This window comes from Myripristis murdjan, chromosome 10 (genome assembly GCF_902150065.1).
Source record: "Myripristis murdjan chromosome 10, fMyrMur1.1, whole genome shotgun sequence".
NCBI lineage: Eukaryota > Metazoa > Chordata > Actinopteri > Holocentriformes > Holocentridae > Myripristis > Myripristis murdjan.
In genome coordinates this window covers 24,677,951-24,700,755 of record NC_043989.1, presented here as the reverse complement: position 1 = coordinate 24,700,755, position 22,805 = coordinate 24,677,951, and the positions used below count along the sequence as shown (strand labels likewise).

Here is a 22,805-nt window from a genome sequence, read left to right as displayed (position 1 = left end):
CATAATGAGCCTCATGCCACTGCTGTTATAAACTAAACCTCAAAATTAGTTTGGGGAGATAAGCAGTGTATTTCAACATTAATTTATAATGGGCACACATGACTTCCAACTGTTCTAACTTTGGATGTGGAATAATTATTTACACTTTCATTCAGTTGTTTCAAATGCACAGTTAAAGAGAACTGCAAACTTTGTAGTTTACTTTTTAGGCAGAGGTATTTGAATACAGATATGCAACATATTTAAGTTGTAGGACCAAAAATAGATCCTGAGCACCTCTTCCACACAAGCTTTCTGTGCAGTAAGAACAGAATATGAAGCAGTTTCTATGTTTTTTATTGTATTGAGGGTCACATGGTAAATATTGCAGTTGTGTTGCCATAGGTGAGTGACTATGTTCCATTAGCTATGAGGAAGAGCCTCAGTCCTGACAGGAAAAAAAACTGAAGGAATCTTTTTTTATATTTAGCTATTGTACAAAGAGAGGTAAAACCCTGGTTACAAAATAAGTTAAAGTGTCACTGACATACAATAATACAAGACATAAAATTAATTGTCAAGAATTTAAAATCAACAAAAGTACACAGGAAAAGCTGACTGTAAAGGTGTAGCTATGTAAATAACAGTAGTGGTACATATTGCTTAGTGGATTGGGAAACAGTACTGGTCCTGTCAAAAACAGTCCTTTGCTGTCAGACATACCTTGATAATTTGAATTTTAGCCTGAACTCCCTTTGAAACGGTTAACACAGTATGAAAAAAAGTTATTGGCATCTCAGCTTTATGATTATGCAAATTAGCATTGTTAATACATGGTACCAACTGGTACGACTGACAACAAAAAACTAACAGATAAAATGACTGTTTTCTGGAACTGTTTGGGCAAATGTAGTGCCACTCAGAATGCCCTTTACGGAGACCATTAAAGCACATTGGTTAGCCATTTACGTCTGGCAGGCCACTTCCTGCCCAGTAGTCAGCTTGGCTAACACTTTGTTCCCTTTGAACTGAGAAACAACTCAGTTTCACTAAATTCTCTGCTGACCTGGTATCTCGTTTCTAATGAGTTTAAAAAATTTCAAAAAGGTGCATATTCATCTTCGAGTGACTTTCCTGAGATTTTCAGTGCAAACAAACTGCCGACAGGATGAGGTACTACTGGCTGGTTGCTGGTGTGTGCCACCTCTTGGAGACGAGCGTCGCCAAGGACGACTTTGCCACAGTCCCGATCAAGTGTGGCGTGTGGGTCAGTTCTGGGGGGTGGAGTAGAAGGAATGGTGCTGGTTGCTCTGGTCCACGGGGTTGCTGGCGAACAGGAGGGGCGTGGTCTCCGATCCGTACCAGCTGAAGGGAGGAGAAGCACCAATAAAAGCTGAACATTACTTGTGGACTGACGTGTGCACTGTAGTGTTCGAGGATTCTGATGAATGAGCTGAAGCTGGTCATTTCCCCTCACAAAACACAGAACTTGGCCATGCAATTTGTTTCCAATGACATGCTAATAAATCAAATTTCAGGAAAAGTGAAGTATAAATATAGACTTCCTCTTCCATGATATGGCAAGTGTTTGGAGAAGTAAAATCCAGCATGTTGAGATCTGTTACCTCCAGGGAAATACCCACACAGTTTCAGTTTAAATGTCTAAACACTGTAAAAATCTGATAATCCTGGTGTATCTTGTGTCCATTCTGTTGACTGGTAAATGAAGCTATTTTTGATCAAGTCTCGTCAAAACTTTTCAAGGCTTTCAGTTTAGATAATATCAATGGGACAACAAGAGTCCTGCATTTTGAAGCTGGCTATGGTGACAGTACCTCGAGTGTGGCAGTGAACTGCGCGTCCAAGGAACAGGCGAGTCCTCGTTGCTCCCCTGAGGGTCATCAAAGAAATAAGGGCGAGGTAGAACCCTGTTGTTGATGGTCATGCTGCTGGCCTGGGAAGATTAGGAATAACACAGGTATGAAATGTGGATGTGGATTCGGTGCCACATTTCATTTCAATCCTACATTTAGGGCCAAATCTACTGCTGTACATGCTAAAATTTTTGCACACATTTAATAAATCAGGGCCTAAGTTGGCATTCTTAGCCAGAGGAAATTACAATGAGAGAGCTGGTGAGGCTTGAGGGTCTTGCTCAAGGACACTGGGACAGGATTTGTGGGTGTAGCAGGGATTGAACCTGTGATCTTTCTGAGACAGTCATTAATACCAATAGTCCACCCTGTCTCCCATAAATCAATTGTATTCTGAGAATCACTGATTATTAATTGTTTTTCTAAGTGGAATATTTTTGACATTGTGCCAGTAGAGACACAAACACATTATTACTGCTATAATCCATGGACATAAGGGGAGCAGTAAGCTAAACACCTCTTGATTGGGTCGGCGAACCCTGAAGATGAGAATGAGCAGACTGGTTGGTAGCAGTTCCCATATGAAGAGGATGGCACCGAAGGCCAGGTAGCCCCTGTCTCCCAGCTCATTATGCAGGTCAGCCTACAGAGGACAAAGACAAGCACAGCCTGATGCAATTTGTAGCCAAGTTCCTCATGACAAAGTAGCATGGCTGAACAAAAAATAATACTCTGGTCCGTGTTTCATCTCAAAATACGAAAGTAATGTCAAACTAAACCAAAGTGAAAATAGGGATAAAAGCGCAAAGTGATGTGTGATCTGACCCAAAGCACAAATTGATCTTGACCAACTCACTGGATTCAATAATTTTCATTCACTTGGGGAAAAAGTCAGAGTCTGTACACTTTCAAAACTGCCCCCAAAAAGTGTTTAACTGTGAAGAATTGCTTTGATCCAGTCAGGATTTTTTTCAAGTTCACCTTCACGAGGACATCCTAACAAACGTCCTGAGTGGCTCAAAATGCTGCTCTTTGCAATTAAACTCTTTTGGGAGCTGACAGAGTGCAGACTCTACCTTTGGTTTGTTTTGTTTTTTTTCCGGACACTGTCTGTTTTGCACCTGCTCGCCAAATCCAAGGTGCATGCTCTTTTTGAAACCATTTCATTCGTTTGATACATTGAGAAGGAAAAAAAAAAATCGGATGACATTATGTGTAGGTGTCTACATATAAAACATGATACCTGCCACCACAACCTTGGAACCAACCAGTGGTTAAACTGGTCAAAGCTGCTCTAACCCAAACATTGCATGAGTACCATCATTCTAGCTGAGGTCACATGGTGTCTGGACTGTTACCTGGTCGGAGATGTTGTACCAGTCAAAGTCAAACGACTCCACCCGGCGGCTCTGGGACAGAATGAGGACAGCCAGGTTGTAGCAGGCTCGGCTGGCAAACAGCAGGATGACTGCCGCCCCTAACGCTGCTGTGCGGCACACTGTTGTACCCTGATCAGGAGCAAAATCCACAGTTAGCCTGGTCTAGATAAAGGAGTTGCTGTGTTTGTGTTCATTCTGCTCAGAAGAAATCTGTTCTATGAATCACTCCAGAAACCAAAGTGGCTTAGCGCACCTTGCTGTTCAGGTAGGGGCTGGTGGAGCGCGAGTGTCGTGTCAGAAGCAACAGCAAGGCGGCTAGACACACCGCTTCCAGAATAAAGAGCATGTCGTTGACCAGAACTCGAACCAGGACCAGCGTCCAGGTCCGTCCCCCTGACCCGTCGCCGCCTCGCTTGCCGAGAACCGCACAAACCACGTTGACACAGAGGAATATGGCGCTCAGTGTGCCGTATGTGCAGCGTGCCAGCCACCTCGGGAGACAGAAACCACAGCAGTGAATGAGCCAGAGTAATGTAATGTAACTGTGTAATGATATCACTGTTTTACAATTAGATTAAGTGCTTTTTTGCAATATAATCTTTTTGCTGCCAACATACATGCCAGTATGAGTGAGGTAAGAGTTGAACTTACAGGCCTCTGTCCTCCTGTGAGCTGTACATCTCTCTCACTTTGAGCAACACCTGAAGAGGGAACCAGGCAGACTGAGCTCAATAATCAGAGAACATGTAAAAGCAACAGAGATGCCAAATGTAGATTTTAAGATTACGGTCTTTGGTGTTTTCAATCCCTCAAAGCAACCAACAAACTATCAGCTTTGGCAGAACTAGCTACTAAAACAGACAATGTAAAGACCACGCTACCACACTTTCTCCCCAACATTTATGACCAGCAGTCATTTTACCACCAATTTTATGTACATTCCTTGTTTAATTTTCTGTGCCTGCTTCAGGAAGCATTGCTAGGCAGCCCTTCTGGTGTATCCTGTCCGTCTGTCACCAGTCTTACCTGAGTAAAGTACAGGTTGATAAGGCTCAGCGTGAAGAACTGCAGACAGACAGGGAAGCAATAGAGCAGCCAGTAGACCGGAACGGGCAGGTGATTGGCCTCCAGGGCGTTACGGAAGTAAAAGGAGAAGAGGGTGGTGCGCAGGGCTGCCCAGAACAAGCACAGGAACAGAAAGACGCTCTGGTAGCTGCACCTCTTGTGCCGGTAGTGGTAGAGAAGCCATAGCTGGGCGTATACCACCAGGAAGAGGCCGGCATACAGAGTCGTGTAGAGGATGGTGAAGCCAAGCTCGACGGAGGGGGCCACGGCTGGCCGCAGGGGGACAGGGGGAGGCAGGGTGCACGAATTGGTGGGATGAGCTGGTGTGACTGTAGCTTCCATCGGGATGCCTGACTGACTACTGCAGGGCTGAGCAGTGAGAGGGAGGGTCTTCTTGTAGTGGGTTATTAAGAGTACATCAAAAGCATTCAAAATAAGAAAGTGATGATATTATAGAGGCCATGTTAGGAGCGGCAGTAAGGAAGCATCCATCTCGGTAAAGAAAAGACAGCCTGCTCTTCTCAGTCTGAAGGGTTCAGAAGAGGAGCCTGGGGACAAAAACAAGGTCACATGATGTTAACAGGTCGGGAACAACACAAGAACAGCCTTGAAGTGGGTTATTACCTATACAGAATTACAGTATATATGGCGTCTAAAGGTAAACATTTTCTATATGCTCAATTTCTTACTCATGTATTTATTGTTGTAATATTTTGAAGGATTAATGCACGTAGTTAAACATAATGCACACTTTTTTTTTACTAGTACGATTAATGCACAAGTAAATATCTATATCCATATCCATATCCATATCCATATCCATATCTATCTATCTATCTATCTATCTATCTATCTATCTAGATAGATAGATAGATAGATAGATAGATAGATGTAAAGACGGAGGTATGACATTTTGTCCATATCGTGCAGCCCTAATGCTCTCTACTGACAGGGCATGCCAGCCTAAATTAATCCCAGAAAACCTCAGTTGGATAACCTTGGCAAGTGTTCCTGATCCGAAGTCAGCAAATAGCAATAAAGACGACACAGAAATGTGTCTAAAAGCCTGACCTCTCACCTGGCTGATAGCGGAACAACACAAAAACAAAGTGAAAGCCCTGTTGTGTTTACTCCGACACTTAAGATAACTCTTAGCTAATTATATTCGATTCATTCATGTTAACGCCAGCAGTAATGTCCTATAATTCATTTCGACCTTGCCTGCTTGCGAATAAAAGTAAATGTTCTAGCTGTCATTGATGAGTTAAGCCTACAAACCGACCTTAGTTTGCGCTGGACATTGAGCTTCACGACGAGGGGACAGGCGACTGATCCTGGCTGGTTCTAATCCTCCACTTCCGCCTTGCAGCAGCTGCGTAACGTCTGATAGGCGGAGCCACGACTTGAGATTCTAACCGCCAATCAGCAACGACAGGAAATCGCGGTTTCTTCAATTTTTTGTTTACTTTTCTTGAAGGAGACAAACTAACGTAACCTTCAAAACCAAAAGAGCAGGTGCGACTGGTAATTTCGCTATACTAACAAGTTGCACAATGCATACACGGTTAATTATTGGCTTGTCAATTAGTAGGGGCCGTTGTGTGACTTAGTCAATTAAAATAATCATACGTTACATTTCGACCGTTAATTTCGCGTTTGAAAAGCTGTTGCAAAATAGCCGAGGATGCCAATGGTGTTAAGGTCGAGGAAATCTGTTTACGTGAAGCCTGCAGAGGACGAGGCGCCAGTGGTAAGCAGAAGGTCCAGACGCCTCCATGGTAGAGCTGCGTTAGTGGAGGTGGGTATTTTTATTGCTAAGCTTTTCCGCCTCCTCTTCCTCCACTGTACTGAACATCTCACAGCCACGTAGCTTGCTCGCTAGCGTTAGCTTGCTAACCGTAGCGGAGGGCAGAGGAAAAGACTGGAGGACAGTGCATTGAAAACAGCTTGCAATTAGCCGCATCATCGTCGCTACATCTAAAGCAAGGTAACTTAAAACACTTACAATATTCTGAACATTTGTGTAGCGAATAAAAGTGTGCCCATTTTTATCGTGAAGGTGAACCAGTGCGTCCAGCCAACTGGTGCTAACTTATCACCCAGCAAGGTAACACTATAACGTTAGACACCATGGGAAGTTTTGCTTATTGAAAGCATTGAGGATGTATTTTCATGTAAACAACTTCGCAGAAGTATTTGCTGGTTAAACCATGCTCATTATGCGGTGATACCTCCACATTTTCCTCAAGTTTTCAGTCGCAACGTGGAGCTCCGTTACCTAAGATGCTTTATCATCTATAGACTGTGTTTTTTCTGCTGTTACTAATAATGTGAATGATCTGATCCTCCTAGGAGACAGATGAGTCGGACGCTGAGTCTGTACGGAGCCAAGTGATGGAGAGAGACGAGAGTCCCCCACCTCAGCTGGAGGAGGAAGTTGCTGATGACATGAGCTCAGCGGTAGGACTGCATTGTCATTGGCATGGAGTGTAAACACAGAAGCCCTTCATGTGCAGATGGCGTCATGTACAGGCACAACAATGTATTTGTGTGGCAGGTTTTTGTTTGTTTTTCCTCCAGGCTATGTAATGTTATGTGTTTGTACAGTAGTGTATAATCAACAGGAAACATTTGCATGCTGGTGTGGGAGTGGCTAGATCTCATTTACCTCATAGTGAGCCATAATGACAGACTTACAGAGACCTTACATCCAACACAACAGAAGTTGCACCAGATTCAGTGCAGTTAAAAAGTGTTAGTCACATTGCAGCATTATATATCACCTAGCAGCACTTTGTTCAGGTGATTGCTATGAGGCTGCACAGGGCAAAATATATCTTAACAGGCTTATAGGTGTGAGACAAACAAAAAGTATTCATCTTTTTCTCAGGAAATGAAGTCCTGCAGTGTCCTGTTGGATCGTATCAGACCTGAAGAGGAAAGCGCCAAAAAAGAACTTGAAGAGAAGGATGACTTGAGCCGCAAAAGCGGGAAGACACCTGTCTCGCGAATCCCTACTTTCCAAAGCACTTCGACCAAAAAACGAGCCACCGGCAGCAGCCAGAGCACAGAGCTGCCTCTTCCCAAAAAAGATGCCCTCAGCCATGCAGTTTCACCTCCAGAGAAAGTTAGCAGTGGAAGTGTGGATGTTTCGAAGTCGAAACTTCCCGGCATCAGAGAAACAGCACTTCCTCTCCCAACAACCCGTCTCCCCAAACTTGGCTTTGAAGCCCCCTATTCCCTCAGCAGCACAGAACAACCTGCTGTGCCAGTCCACAGCTCCCTGGCTTCCACACCCAAGAGTTCCAGTTGGACAGAGGGTTCGGAGTTTGTGGAGCACCATCTTTTGGCCGTGAGCCCCAGGCCTGCCCTGAGAACAGGACAGCAAGAGGAACAGTCCTCAGAAAACGAAGTTCACATCACTCAAGACAGCCCCATAAGCCACTTATCACATGAAGACTTCCTTAGCCAGACGTCACTGAAACACACAGTGGAGAAGTGGCGGGTTGAGGTGGAAAGCAGGAGTGGTCTCAGTGACACAGGTGATGCTGGCAGGTCAGAGTCTGAAGAGGCGGGTCACGAAGATGAGGAGAAGCTCAGCCTGGTGAAGTCTATTTTGGATGAAGAGCCTCCATGGGAGACAGAGCCGGTACAGTCTCACCTTGCACTTGAAGAGGATGATGGATCTGACATTGCATCGGATGCTCAGTATGCAGATGATGTGGCAGTTGAAAAGTCTGATTCGGGAAGTGTCTGCGAATCAGAGGGAGTGAAGGTCCATCACCAAGAGTTTCAGGAGAAGGCGAGTGCACCGACACAGTCCTCCAGTCCTCCAGAGAAAAGCACTGATATCGACAAATCCACCTCACCTGCAGGAGCAAACAGGCGACCCAAAGCCAAATCAAGCCAGTCAGCAAAGGTGAGTTGTGTTTTTCTATTTGGTTCATAAATTCTTTTAATGTCACAATAGTGTTGGTGATTGTTATATCAATATTGTTTCATGAGAATAGATGTTGCCTGAGATTTCTGATATTATAATATCATGATATGGCATAAGTGTAGTCTTTTTCTGGTTTTAAAGGATGTATTACACCAAAGGGATGCATTTTTTCTGAACATTATTAGAGTTTTATTAGTTATGTTATTTGCCTCCACCTGTTTGGTCTTCATATCCACATTACTAATGGTTTTTAGCAAAATTATTTTGTATGTAACTGTCTTAAGAAAGAACCAGTTGTCATCGTTACAGTAATGTCATAATATTGATATCAAGGTATTCAGACAAAGATAGTATAGTATTTGATGCTGTCTGTAACACCCAGCCCTAGTCCATAATATTGGTTTGTGTCACTCCTAGCAACAGCAATAGTCAGTCATATACACACAGTTCACCACGCCCTGCTGTAACAGCTTTGGAATGCAAAATAGTCCTGAAGTGTTTCCCAGTCTCTTGTCAGTTTGTGGTGGTGTCGTTTTGCCCCTTCTCTTGATAAAGCTAAAACATCTTCTGCTTCACCCACTTTTTAGGGCTCGGCATGCGCCAGTTTTGCCCTCTTCTGCCTCCTGCCCACCACCTTGCTTCTTATTGGGGGGTTTGGTCAGCACGTTTGGCACTACGGGCTCCCCATGTCTGTGGCCCACCTCATGGCTCAGCTGGAGCTGCACTGGCTGGAAGGCTTTGGTTTAATACCAGAGCCTTGTAGCTCAGATTGTCGGTGAGAAACTATGAATTAAGTGTCACCAAAGCCCATCTGTTTTGTTATTCAGAGTGTGTCAATGTTATACAGATTAGAGGATATGGAATCCACCAGTCTGTTAACAGAATATTAGTTGTTTTTTTAGGAGTGTGCAATTTATCATGAACACAGAGTCCTTCACAGCACCAGTGGGGGAAAAACCCAAACTATTTGTCAGGGGTTTGGTTTTAGAGAAATTGGAGGCAGAATTTGTTAGCGTAACACTAACCCCTCTTCTTAAAAACCACACACAGTACATTCCAATCTCTCTCCTGCTTTAGAGTACAATTTATTATGTAGTAGGATATTGAAAAAATGTTTTTCAGCCTCAGTGGATATTATACTTTTATACAGGGCCTGTTTGTGTAGGTTCTTTTTTTTTTTTTTTAGATTCTTGAAGATGTTTCACCTCTCATCTAAGAAGCTTCTTCAGTTCTTCTTCAAGAAACCTATTGGATGAGAAGTGAAACATCTTCAAGAATCTACAAACAAGTCCACTTGAACTTGATTCAACTCTATGTGGATGAACTGTTGCCTGAGCATGCATGCAGTCATACCCCACTTCACATTCATTCATTTCTACACATTCAAATCTGGGAGCTGACCAGTAGAACCACTGCCAGCTGCTGTAGTTGGGCGGTTTGATGCCAAGCTGCTAGTTGCAGAGAGAGGGGAGAGTGTTAGTCACTCACTTTCCCTGCTCAGACATCCCAGTTGGTCCAGGATTTGTGTAATGGTGATTGAATCCAGACACACACTCTTTGATTGAGTGACGAGAAAACAAGCACATTTAAGACATTGAAAATGAAAAGTGTGCCTGCTTTTTGACACTGTTATATCAAGATTGTTACGCACACACTGTAGTTGTTCACAATTAATCAGATAGACTTCTTAAAGGACTATACCAGTGAGTTTGAATGTTTGGCCCCTTTACTGCAGTTTACCCACATTACCACATTACATCGCAGCAAACCATTTTGCAAATCATGCTGGGGTACTAAAGATTTTACAGCAAATATAATCAAAGTCCCTTCATTTTTAGCAGGAATTTTGGATTTTATAATGTTCTGCTTCTGTGGCTGACAAAGTCAATGTCATTCATAAACCATGGAACTGATAATTGGTTATGTAATGCAAATGTTTGAAAAGTTAGTTAAAAGTTAAAAGAAAGTTTGAAATATTTGAAAGTTAATTTTCTCATCATAGTGGAATGAATGGAAACCAATGGCTGGATAAAAGGTAGCCTTGGAGAGTTGTAAAATAATGATTGCTGGCTTTTGGAAAAGATTAGCAGCAACATGAAGCATATACATTTCATAGTTGTAAACACGCAGAATCAATGGTATGGTCCTTTAAAAACCTGGACTGTGTTTGTACTCTCAGGGTGTTGCTTGGATTGAATGTGCTGTGTGGATGCTATATTCTGAGTTGCCCTCTCCTCCATTTAGAGTGCGTCTGGTGGAGACCATTCCTGTGGGACTTTATGAATCTGATCCCCCATCCCTACCGAGCATCTCAGACAGTTGGCTCAGTCTGCTGGGTGAGGCCAACAGCTCAGTCCACATTGCCGCCTTCTACTTCACGCTCCGAGCCACCGATCTGGAACTCACTGAGCCCACTGACTCTCAGGTCAGTGCAGTGGCATGGCTGGCTTTTGACATGTAGTTTTATACAGTCATTTAATCTCCGTGGTTTGTAAACACCTAAAATGTATGATGTCATTTCTACATATTTTTAGGGAAGAAAAGTGTTTGATCAGCTGATGCAACTTGAATCCAAAGGTGTGAAACTTCAGATTGCCGTCAACGCACCCCAGACCTCAACTCAAGACACGGAAAATCTGGCAGCCACAGGTACAACAGACTCAGGGTGTCAAGGTATCAGGGTATCAAGTTCACATTTATCACTGGGACTGGAGCTGACACTGGGCAAAGGTGCCCGGTTAGGGCTAGGGGTTAGCTTCAACTTCTATTGTGTTACATCTTGAACAAGAAGTTTTCTGAGGGGTTAAAGCTCTCTGGGTTCACCTTTCATTGTGTTTCAGGTGCGGAGATCCGAGAGATAGATTTGCAAGCTGTAACAGGAGGGATCATCCACACCAAATTGTGGGTGGTGGACCAAAAGCATTTCTATGTGGGTAGTGCTAACATGGACTGGCGCTCTCTGAGCCAGGTATGGTTTAATGTTAAGTATATTTACAGTGCCACGCTTTACCTTTTGCCTTCAAAAGTCAGAAAATGAAACTATTTAAATCGTCTCACACTAGCCTCCAGGTGACCATGAGAATTGATTTTTTTCTAAGTAGTTATTGGTTTGGTCAGAGGCCTGGTTTGGCTTTGTCTTCTATTACATAGCTTTCAACTGTCATGCTACAGTTTAACTTTCCGCTCTACAGACAAAACATATTGTCTGATTGTTCCAAAGTCTAGATTAAAGACAAAAAGGTGACTGATTATCTGTACTCTGTGCTAGTTATTTTCTGTTGGTTTGTGTTTCTGTTGTTCACTGTTAAACCCTGACAGAAGTGACATGCACTTCCTTATGTTTGATCCATCAAGGTGAAGGAGGTTGGTCTCGCCATTGAAGACTGCAGCTGCCTGGCTCAGGATGCAGCTCGAATCTTCGGGGTATACTGGGACATTGGAGGAAGGAAGAACGGTTCTCTGCCCCCCTACTGGCCTGCTCGCCTTTCTGCCCTGTCCAGCTCCCAGCATCCCCTGCGTCTGAAGTTCAATGGAGTGCCAGCACATGTCTACCTCTCTGTAAGTTCAGTGCTGCTCTTCAAAATCCTTTTTTTATCTGGTGGAACTGGTTCCCTGGCTTTTTGGACAAACTGGTATGTTATTTAAGACCCTTTTGTCTATTGTACAATGTCCATCAAAGACGTTGACAAAATGTAAGTTCTGATCATGTGAATAGAATGTGTTCATATTCCTACTAGGGACTTGATAATAGATAGCCTCAAGCTTCATCTGAATGAACATGATGTGACTGAACATAAATGTGTTTCAGCCTGAATGTGAATTTAGTCAGTCAGTGTGACAGAAATCTGTTCTTTACATACAGAATCCTTACAGTAAGTACTGTCCATATCACTCGTACATGCAGTACATGGAAAATACTGCTATCACTCATGACTCGATGCACGATGGGTAAATTTATACTCCTATATCAACTCACTTTCAATTTTGCTCTCTGAAACTAGCAGATATCCTGATGCTGTCCACTGACTCTGTCCCATGTCTTAGTATGGCATTTTGGCATTTTCACTGTTCTCATGAGGAAAAAAATTACCCATAAAACCATTTCAAGTTGAGTTCCCTGAAAACGGTTTTCAGATGGTACATGAACTATTGTTTTGACACAGTGAGTGTAGCCAGTTGTGGTCCGGTCTTCTCCCAAGTTCTCATGATGCAAATTTGCCTATTTTTGTCTGTGTGGTTCCAGAGTGCCCCTCCACAGATCTCAGCCCGGGGACGCACAGACGACCTCTCCTCCATCCTGTCAGTCATCGAAGATGCCCAGAAATTCATTTACATCTCTGTTATGGACTATCTTCCTCTCTCTCAGTTCATAGAGCCACCCAGGTGACTGCCTTCACCCAACTCACACACAGTATTTAAGACTAGCTCAAACCATAATTACCTTCAGTGGGGGTCACGTATTAAAGGTCCAGTATTATTCTGTTTTTGATTGTGTGCAGATATGTAAATGGATGTATATTAGTTAAAAGTTTTTATTGAATGAACAGTTGCAGATGGCTGACAGTAGCCTTACAGGTTGAGTGTATATCCTTTAAAGGACAAGTTTGACTTGAGTGTTGCTAGAGGAAAGGTGATGGGCTAACCAAAATCAACAAGACTCTTCCTCTAGGGCTCATTAATGTGCACAGCAAAGCTGAAAAGATCTGAATAAACTGTATTTGTTTTAATGTGTTCACTTCTCAGATAGTGGTCGACCCATATTGGTTTTTCAAAGGCTAATGCCAATACCTAGAGAGCAGGGTGGCTGATGGCTGACGTATAATGCTGTTTTTGGTTTTTGTTTTGCCATTCGATAAAATAGATTAGATTAGATTAGATTCAACTTTATTGTCATTGCACATTTCACAAGTACAGAACAACGAAATGCAGTTAGCATCCAACCAGAAATGCTTAGCAGTGTATTAAATACAAATGTACAGTATATACACATTATATGATAAACATATATATATATATATATATATATATATATATATATATATACACACACACACATAGTGCAAATTAATAAATAACTGTTGCTGTAAAGTGCAGGTATGAAATGAATAATATATAATGCTACAGGTATGTACAGAATAAACAGGTTGAAAAATATGCAGTTGAGATTTATATTATTATCATATTAGATTATATGATTTACACAGATCTTGATGATTGCAGTATGTACATGAGTGCAGAGAGGTATTGTGTGGGGCAAGGAAGTAGTGGATAATAAGTCCGGTACAGTTACAGTATGTACAGTAGTGCAAGGAAGTAGTGGGTAATAAGTCTGGTACAGTATGTCCAGTAGTGGAAAGTAGTGGGTAACTAGACCAGTTCAGCTCACCTCCTGGAGGGGTGGAGGGATGGGGGAGTTGGTTTGTGGGAGCGAGAGGGGGCGGGGGCCTGGGGGGACAGTGTTCAGCAAGGAGACAGCTGTGGGGAAGAAGCTGTTCCTGAATCTGGTGGTTCTTGTCCGGAGACTCCTGTAGTGCCTCCCAGAGGGCAGGAGGGCAAACAGACTGTGTGCTGGGTGGTAGGAGTCCTTTGCAATGTTAGCTGCTCTCCTGAGACAACGCTTCCTGTAGATGCTGTCAATGGCAGGAAGTGAAGCTCCGGCGATGGCTGGGCGGTTTTCACCACCCTCTGCAACGCCTTCCGGTCAGAGACAGAGCAGTTCCCGTACCAGACTGTGATACAATTGGTAAGGATGCTCTCGATGGTACCACGGTAGAAGTTCACCAGGATATCTGAAGAGAGGTGGTTTTTCTTCAGAGTCCTCAAGAAGAAGAGGCGCTGGTGAGCCTTCTTGACCAGGCTGGAGCAGTTAGTCGTCCAGGAGAGGTCCTGTGAGATGTGGATCCCCAGGAATTTGAAGCTGGTCACACGCTCCACTGTCACACCGTTGATGTGGATGGGTGGATGAGTGACAGCATTCTTCCTGAAATCCACTATGAGCTCCTTGGTTTTTGAGGTGTTGAGTGTCAGGTTGTTGTCCTCGCACCATGCAGCCAGGCGATCCACCTCCTCCCTGTAGGCCGACTCATCGTTGTCCTTGATGAGGCCAATCACGGTGGTGTCATCTGCAAACTTGATGATGGCGTTGGAGCCATGTACAGGTTTGCAGTCGTGGGTGAAGAGGGAGTAGAGGAACGGACTCAACACGCAGCCTTGTGGTACGCCAGTGTTCATGATGAGAGTGGAGGATCAGTGGTGGTCTAACCTGACGTGTTGCAGCCTGTTGGTCAAAAAGTCCAGTAACCAGTTGCAGATGGGCGCTGTGATGCCCATATCTGCCAGTTTGGTTACCAACTTTGACGGGATGATAGTGTTGAATGCTGAACTGAAGTCTATGAACAGCATTCTGGCATATGTGTTATTATTGTCCAGGTGTGAGAGGACAGAGTGCAGCGCTGTGGAGACTGCTTCCTCTGTACTCCTGTTCTTGCGGTAGGCAAACTGGTGGGGATCCAGGGTGGGTGGCAGGCAGGATTTGAGATGTGCCAGAACCAGCTGCTCCAGGCACTTGGAGATGATGGGGGTGAGTGCCACTGGGCGGTAGTCATTGAGACATGCTGGGGTGCAGTGTTTTGGTACCGGCACGATGGTGGTGGATTTGAAGCAGGTCGGAACAATATACAACAGTTTAATAATAACAAATGAGACTCAAAATTGCTGAACTGAAAAGAGCATTTATTTAACACTGTTGATGTCTGCAGTATATTCATTTTAAATAATAATAATAATAAAAAAGTAAGTCCACAAGTAATCAGAAAAAGTTCCAGTGCACTTATCAGCATTTGTCAGAAGACTGCAGCATCTCCTTATTTCTGACAGAGAATGTAAATTTGTAAACATAAATAAAATAAGTAAGCAGCATCTTTGTTTTTTTTTTTTTTTTTTTTTGTTTTTGTTTTTACTATGAACATTTATTTAATGATAACTCATTATTCACTTGAGCATAAAACTATTTGAAATTAAAAATGTGCACTGTCTCTGTTTCTTTAAGTAGAGCTGAGCTATACTTATTTAAACGTAATTTTAGATATTGGCCTTGTGAGCACAGGCATCGGTCAATGCCATTATCTTAAAATACCAGATATCGGCCTGATTTATTGGTCAGCCGGTCCAGGATCCTTAAGAACCCTGACATTGTTATATTGGGGATATAATAGTGAAATAAAAACACATTTCAAACTGTCTTTATGAAAGAAATCATATACATAGAGTGAAATCTGAATTCCCATAACAGTTTTTTCCTCTGCTTGATTCTGTTTCCCTCAGCTGCCCCAGGTGGCTGCCTGTCGAAATCATTACATGGTTGTTATTGTTGTGTCATAGGAAGCATGAGCTGCTGAAGGCTTTGATGTAATGAGCTGTTTTGGTTTCCTGCCGTCAGGTTCTGGCCTGCCATCGACTCTGCCCTGCGCTCTGCAGCCTGCACCAGAGGAGTGGAGGTTAGGCTGCTGGTCAGCTGCTGGCAGCACTCGCCGGCCTCCATGTTCATCTTCCTGCAGTCCCTGTTGGTGCTCAACAGACCTCCACTGGCATGTGACATCAGTGTGGTACGTTGGATGTTTTATTTTTTTGGAAGTCACTCTGACCGGCTTTCCATGAGTACACAGGCCTACCTGCAACATACAACTGATTAAAAGTCACCAATATAGTTAAAAACAAAAAATCAGTTTAATTCCAAACAAACTGAGAAGGATTAGTCTGGTTTGTTTTAGAGCAATCTGAGCTTGTCTGAACTGTTGACATGCACAAATAATGTTAACTAAATATCAAACAGCTGAAACAGGCAACATCAACACAGGGCATTTTTTTCTTACTATTAATACTCAGGCTCTGTGTTAATTTCTACAGTGCACTCACAGTAGCATGTTCTGTTTCCACAGGCAATGCAATTTCCACTAAAGACAATAAACAGACAACAGACAATAAAATGACAACAGTTAGTGAATTGAGGATTGTGATTGTCTTACCTTCCATTGCAATAACCTGCTGATTGTGTGTTTGTGCAGAACGTGTTTGTGGTGCCTTCAACATCGGCCCAGAGCAAGATTCCATTTGCACGAGTCAATCATGCCAAGTACATGGTGACAGACAGGGTGGTCTATATAGGTAACATTTCTCTACTTACTCAGTGCTTGAACTGGTTTGACATGAAGATAAATAAAAGTTAATTAAGGTTCTGTTCCATTTAAATGTACCAGAGCCTTTCCACAACCCTGGCTGTGTTAGGTCGAAATGGAAGAGAACCTTAATTAACGTCATTAGCAACATGTTTACGTGCTGTTTCATGTCAGAATGACTGCTGTGAAAAAAACTTCTACTGTTTTGGTTCTTCAATCAATAACATCCACATTAGGATGCACTGTGAAAACATTACATTGAACCACTGAGCATATGGTTTTAGAAAGGGGCTGGCAGCATTTAGAAGGTTTAGTCCTTTGTGTAATATTATCCCCTCTACCATGTCACACACACTGCCTTAAAAACATTTCCAAAGCTTGAGAAGGTGAACTACTCTGCCGTGAGTAGTTTATCTGGCTGCACTATAAAATACCTCCACTACATTTCAGATGTGTGAAGGTTTCATTCCAGTAGGTTCTGAGGGAAAATATATAAGCACTGTAATTATCAGCTCAACTAGATTGCCACTGGCCTTTTTAAATGTCGAGATAATTGTCGTATAATTTTAACCACAAGCTTTAACTCATTAGGATAGAGCGAAAATTTCACAGTATCACATACTCCTTCATACATCCATGAGTTTTTGTAAGATTGAAAATGGTGAGCAGGTGTCTGCTGCTGCTGCTTTGTCTTCATCAGATCTTTGGATCAGACACTGGAGCTGACATTAAACTTCCATAAACTGACTCATATGTGTGTGTTATTGTGTCCACAGGGACGTCCAACTGGTCGGAGAACTACTTCACCCAGACAGCTGGTGTGGGCTTGGTGGTGAACCAGACTGGCACGGTGGTTGGCAGCGGCCAGGTAACTCTGCAGAGCCAGGTAGAGGAGCTCTTCCTGAGAGACTGGAACTCCCAGTACGCCCGCACACTGTCTGACAGTGACGTGGACGTCTGCTCTCGTCACCATCACTGACGGGTTTCATTTAGTCGATCACATCATATTGCAGACGAGCATCTCGCTTATTGCAACCACTTGAACTTGATTTGCGCACATGGAGAGTTGGCTTGCCGTACAGTGTTCATTTAATGTTTCAGTGCGCTTTTGTACGGCTGTGGCTGTTATTTTGCTGTATATATTTGCGTTTTTATATTTTGCAGTTTGTATACATGTTTACTTTGATTGTTTTCTGTTCTCTTACACTGAGACTTAATGGCATTTGAATTTGTGCTATCAATGAGGGAGAATGGTCTGTACAGTTTGACAAATACTGTTCTATGCCTGGAGCATTTTGTATATTGTTCCCGAAGTGTCAATGCCAAGCTTTACCAGTCTCTTGTGTAGGAACGTTCCCTATGATTTCCATATCCTATGGCCTTATTAGTTTGTTTACTATTATTGAATGACAGCTAACTCACAAGTGAGTTGTTTTTGAATGTCTATCAATATAAAAACAGATGAAAAAACAGCTCACCCAAAATACAAAAAGTTATTTTCCCATTTACCCCTAGTGCAGTCTATCTGTCCACATAGTTTTTGTGTGATTTGTTGAGGTTTCCAGTCTGTCTCCCTTCACTCCATTACAGTGGGGCTGAATGGGTATTGTTAGGTTACGTTTAAGCCATCATAAGTTACATGTGATAAAGTCAACAGCAACGGCTCTTTACAAAAGCAGTGACAGATGCAGGTGTTCTTTGGCAGGAAATAGTTCTCCACAAAACCCCACAAAAGAACACCTATCTAGCCCCACGTTATTGGGGTGAAGGAAAACAGACAGGAAACCTCACCGAATCACACAGAAACCTTCTGGATGGTTAGACTAATGCACTATGTATTTTGGGTGAACTGTCGCTTTGATCAGTTAACCCTTTGGTGAAGTAAGAGTGTGCATATTCAAGTTGATTTTCTTGGCCACTCTCTAAGAGTTGAAGCAAAGCTTTTCACTTTCGCCTTATGAATTCAGAATGTATCAATAATTCTGTGCCTTTGGCGTTGCCTGGAACTTCAGTAGCAGTGCATCATGCTTGTGTTTTTTACTTCTCTGAGAATACTTGAGGTGGTGTCACTTCTGCAAGCTAAACTTCCAAACGGAGACCTCATAACTGTGGGACAGGGAACTTCTCTGAGGATGTGTTACACCCACTGTCAAGTTTGTGTTTAATAATGCCCATCCCCTTCATCTTAGTTAATTTAACTTAGGTACACGTGACTTGGAAAATCTTATGAGAAGAAATTTACTGGCATCTCATTTGTGACGTTCAAATGCAGGAGCTGTGACTATTTCCCCATCCACTTGTCTCCATCTTTCCTTCGCTAAGTTACCTCCTAGAGAGAGACGTTTACAGCATAAATTTAACTAAAATGGAAGGAATCTCTGTCTGACCTTAGATTATCTTGGCAACTGTTCATCTGATCGCCTTCACTCTTGGTGGCTGTGTTTCTGAGGACCTGGGGAAGTACACTGTTGATGGTAAAGTTGTTTGGATGAGCGGTTTTCTAGAAAGCTGCAAACAGTAACACCAGAGGCCAAGCAAACGGTCTATTCCGAACAGGCATGTTTTGCATGGGCACTGCACTAGTTGCTGATAAAATAGGGGCCACAATGAGAAAACAAAAATCCAGCATCCTCCTGTTACATTGTTTTATGACAGTGTCCTTTCTTCTTGGTGCTGTGAACAAGCACTAATTACTGGTCCCACAGGGCACACTCAAAGGGAAACCCCAATTAAGTACTGTTGTGGTGTAAAATATTCTTTGTGGTTCCATCATTGATCATTCTCCAAGTTATCATGATCAAAGAATGAATAAACACCCCACAAAGTAAATCACTGTTTGGTATTTGGTTCTTTATTTTCACAGTTAAGACTTGAAACAAACACGAAACAGTGAACACACTACCCAAAACAACCACCTGACAATAGCAACACTATCAGTCATCAATAATGGCATGAAAATCATATGGCAACAGTCCATAAAAACAACAGATTTTACCATGTACAAAAAATAAATATAAAACAAATCAGATCAGATGGTAAAAAGAAAACTAGTGTTGTGTTGAGATTATCTTGTGGAATTTGTGGTCAAGTTTTCATCATTTTCCCCACATTACATTGAAAATGTCACAGTGGCAGCCACAGATGACATCAGTTCACTCCTGGCGGACAACACTACTGCGGGTGTGAGATGGCAGCCGGCAAGGTGCCAGACTCTCAGGCCTCCCTGGTCCAGACCTGCTCCAGGAGTGATGAAGAAGGAAAGACAACGGAAGGCACCCAAACAAACTTCTACTCATGGAGTCCAACAGAAACAACTGGAAGAAGTATGGTGTCTTTCTCTGGGCCCTAGCCAATAAAAACAGCCATCCCAGGTGCTTTCATACCCAGGGGGGAGAAGGCTTTCAGAGGTGGCAGTGTTGACTCTGACAGACAGGGGTCAGAGGCTTCCTGGTGTCACTCCATGGAGAGCTGCACACTCTCAGCTTGGCCCTGCTGCTGCTGCTGCTGCTCAAATTTCCTGGCTGGAAACAAGGCAGGAGGGCAAAATGATTTATCACAAACCAAACCCAAGACAAGACAACATCTTTAAAAATAATAAATCTATAGATACAGTTAGGTCCATAAGTATTTGGACTGACACAATAGTCATAGTTTTGCAGACTTTCAGCTTTAAGTGGTTGAACAAAAATTTGGCATTAACTGCTTAAGAAATGAGAGCCAGCTTTATACACTGTCATCCCATTTTCAGAGGCCCAAAAGTCATTAGACACTCATTATTAGACTCATTAGACTAAAAAGCAGTTCCATGTCTAGGTGTGACCTTATTCCCAGTTATTCCATGATAAGAAAATAAAAGGTCTGGATTTCATTCCAAGTGTTTGCATTTGGTAGCTGTTTATCAGAACCTTCAACATACAATCCAAAGAGGTGTCTATGCAGATGAGGGAGGCTAACATTAGGCTCAAAAAGAAAAAGTCTATCAGACAGATAGCAACAACTTTAGGATTAGTCAAATCAAGGTGTGGTATATCCTGAAAAAGCAGGAACGCACTGGTAAGCCCAGTAACACCAAAAGGCCTGGAAGACCACAGAAGATATCTAAAGTGGATGACCAAATAATTCTTTCCTTGGTGAAGAAAAACTCATTCACAACATGTAGGGAATTCAAAACACTCTGGAGGAGGTAGGAGTATCATTGTCCGAATCTACAGTCGAGACATTTGTGAGAAAATAAATACAGAGGGTTTACAGCAAAGTGCAAACCACTGGTACTACTCAGGAGCAGGAAGGCCAGATTACGCTTTGCAAAAAACATCTAAAAAAGCCTGCCCAATTCTGGAAAAGGTCTATGGACAGATGAAATTAAGATAAACTTGTACTAGAATGATGGGAAGAGAAAAGTGTGGAAAATGAAAGGAGCAGCTCAGGACCCAAAGCAGAGCACATCATCTGTCCAGCATGGTGGAGGCAGTATTATGGCATGGGCATGTATGACTGCCAGTGGAACAGGGTCACTGGTGTATATTGATGATGTGACTGCTGATGGCAGTAGCAGGATGAATTCTGATGTTTATCGGGCTATACTATCTGCTCACATTCAGCCAAATGCCACAAAGCTGATAGGACAGCGCTTCACAGTGCAGATGGACAATGACCCAAAACATACTGAAAGTGTGCACTTCAATCATGTCTTGAATATTCCATTTCAAATCCACTGTGGTGGTGTATAATGGCAAAATATGAATACTGTGTCACTGTCCAATTACTTATGGAAATATCTGTGTACATACAATGACAAAAAATTACAATTTAAAGTAGACCATTTCAAAACAACATAGTTATGGCAGTGCTGAAACCACTGTCAATTAATCAATTAGCTGATAGAAAATTATTTTTTAACATTTCAATAACAATAACTGTCATTTATCAGATTAAAAAGCAATATTGTTGATTACAGCACCTCTGTCTTACTTTCCTCCATATCGTTATAAAATTAATATGTGATTTTCATTTGGCTGCTGGTCAGAGTGATCAGTAACCCCAACCCTGCCAGGTATGTGGAGGCCTTGAGTTGATCACTTTGGTTACATGGACAACAGTGTCATAAAGACATCCCGTCACCCAGCGGTGTGAGCTGCGGGCCTCACTCACCCAGAGAGTACATCTCCAGCTGCTGCCGCAGGCGGACCTTCTGCAGGCTGTCGTAGAAGTTTGGCTCTGGGCTGCTGCCGGCGGCGGGAGGCAGAGCGAAGATACGCATGATCTTCCTCTTGTTTCTGGACGGAGAGAACAGGGGATAACGACTGAAAACTCATTTTAGTTACAAATAAATGCGCCTGGTGGATTATTTTTTTGCCGAATTTGCCAGACAACCCTCATTATTCTTTACACACCGTGTAGAGCCGTACTGGATATGCGTTTGTCAGATAGACAAGGAAACGCTGTACTGAGGATTTTTAAATGGAACCTGGTGTCTATCAGTGTGAGAGAAAAGCAACGGCAGGCTGAGGACGGGACACAACAACACACACACACACACACACACACACACACACACACACACACACACTGCACACGCAGCGCTACAGTGGCATGTAAAGTTATCACATGCAGGGTCAAATAAAGAGGTAAACATTGCTTACTTTCTGGCATACATGAGCAGGCCGAAGCTAACCAGGATGACCAGCAAGTAGACATTAGTGGCCTCGTTCCAGGCTTCATGCACCGAGTAGTCTAAAGTCTCAGGCTCGTTCCCCCGACCACCCATTGCTAGTCAGTGTCCGGAAACCAAATGTGTGACTGTACGACGGAAATTAGCTGACTTATGAAAGCAGCTAGCTACAGTCACAGCTTTGGTATCCGAGCGATGTCGGCTCTTGTTGTGTATTTTCGCCCGTTTCTTCTTCTTCTTCTTCTTCTTCTTCTTCTTGTGTTTTATGGCGGTTGGCAAACGTCGTGGTGCTTTATCGCCACCAACTGGAATGGAGTGTGAATGTGAATTAAATTTTTGGCAGTGCAGATGCATCGACGTCCTACTACTGCCCCCTGTCGATGAAAGTACACCACTCCACTTCCACTATGATTTAAATCCTGTGGTTTTGTGTTATACAGAAAGATTATGTGGGATTAATGCACATATTTAGACATAATGTACTTGCTTTTTAAAGGTACTAAGGTACTACGCAGTGATTGTTAGGGTGTTGCTAAGTGGTTGCTAGTCTGTTAATACTGTAATTGGTTGCTACTGTGTCTTGGTGGTTGATTGACGGAGCACCAGCTTGCTGCTGAGATGTCTTCTGGTGTTGTACTACTAGTACTAGCTGTACTAAGTGGTTGCCAAGGTGTTACTAGGTAATTGGTAGGTAATTTTATGTTACTAAGTGTTTGTGAAGGT

The 22,805-nt window shown here is 42.9% G+C and overlaps 3 protein-coding genes across 4 annotated transcripts; 1 reads left to right on the top strand and 2 right to left on the bottom strand.

Moving 5' to 3' along the window:
- Positions 1 to 315: 315 nt before the first annotated feature.
- gpr137 (G protein-coupled receptor 137) lies at positions 316 to 5,740 on the bottom strand. The gene is made up of 8 exons (XM_030061505.1): positions 5,580 to 5,740; positions 4,259 to 4,845; positions 3,884 to 3,933; positions 3,486 to 3,723; positions 3,212 to 3,361; positions 2,371 to 2,496; positions 1,815 to 1,933; positions 316 to 1,344 (listed from the first exon to the last, which is right to left on the bottom strand). Exons 2-8 carry the CDS (start codon positions 4,637 to 4,639, stop codon positions 1,248 to 1,250), a joined length of 1,161 nt encoding a protein of 386 aa, XP_029917365.1. The 5' UTR covers positions 4,640 to 4,845; positions 5,580 to 5,740; the 3' UTR covers positions 316 to 1,247.
- A 61-nt stretch (positions 5,741 to 5,801) lies between these two features.
- On the top strand, positions 5,802 to 19,243 carry pld7 (phospholipase D family, member 7). 2 transcript variants are annotated; one of them, XM_030061499.1, is made up of 12 exons: positions 5,802 to 6,095; positions 6,650 to 6,757; positions 7,188 to 8,216; positions 8,825 to 9,012; positions 10,482 to 10,662; positions 10,772 to 10,886; positions 11,078 to 11,205; positions 11,592 to 11,795; positions 12,481 to 12,620; positions 15,676 to 15,841; positions 16,301 to 16,400; positions 17,188 to 19,243. In XM_030061499.1, the coding sequence occupies exons 1-12, from the start codon at positions 5,982 to 5,984 to the stop codon at positions 17,388 to 17,390; spliced, it is 2,676 nt and encodes an 891-aa protein (XP_029917359.1). In that variant the 5' UTR covers positions 5,802 to 5,981; the 3' UTR covers positions 17,391 to 19,243. The 2 variants fall into 2 exon arrangements, with proteins under 2 accessions (XP_029917359.1, XP_029917360.1); XM_030061500.1 differs by lacking the exon at positions 5,802 to 6,095 and adding an exon at positions 6,128 to 6,284 and having other exon boundaries at positions 17,188 to 19,235.
- On the bottom strand, positions 19,241 to 22,344 carry smim19 (small integral membrane protein 19). Its single transcript, XM_030061507.1, has 3 exons — positions 22,054 to 22,344; positions 21,563 to 21,687; positions 19,241 to 19,932 (listed from the first exon to the last, which is right to left on the bottom strand). The coding sequence occupies exons 1-3, from the start codon at positions 22,176 to 22,178 to the stop codon at positions 19,865 to 19,867; spliced, it is 318 nt and encodes a 105-aa protein (XP_029917367.1). The 5' UTR covers positions 22,179 to 22,344; the 3' UTR covers positions 19,241 to 19,864.
- Between the last annotated feature and the right edge of the window lie 461 nt (positions 22,345 to 22,805).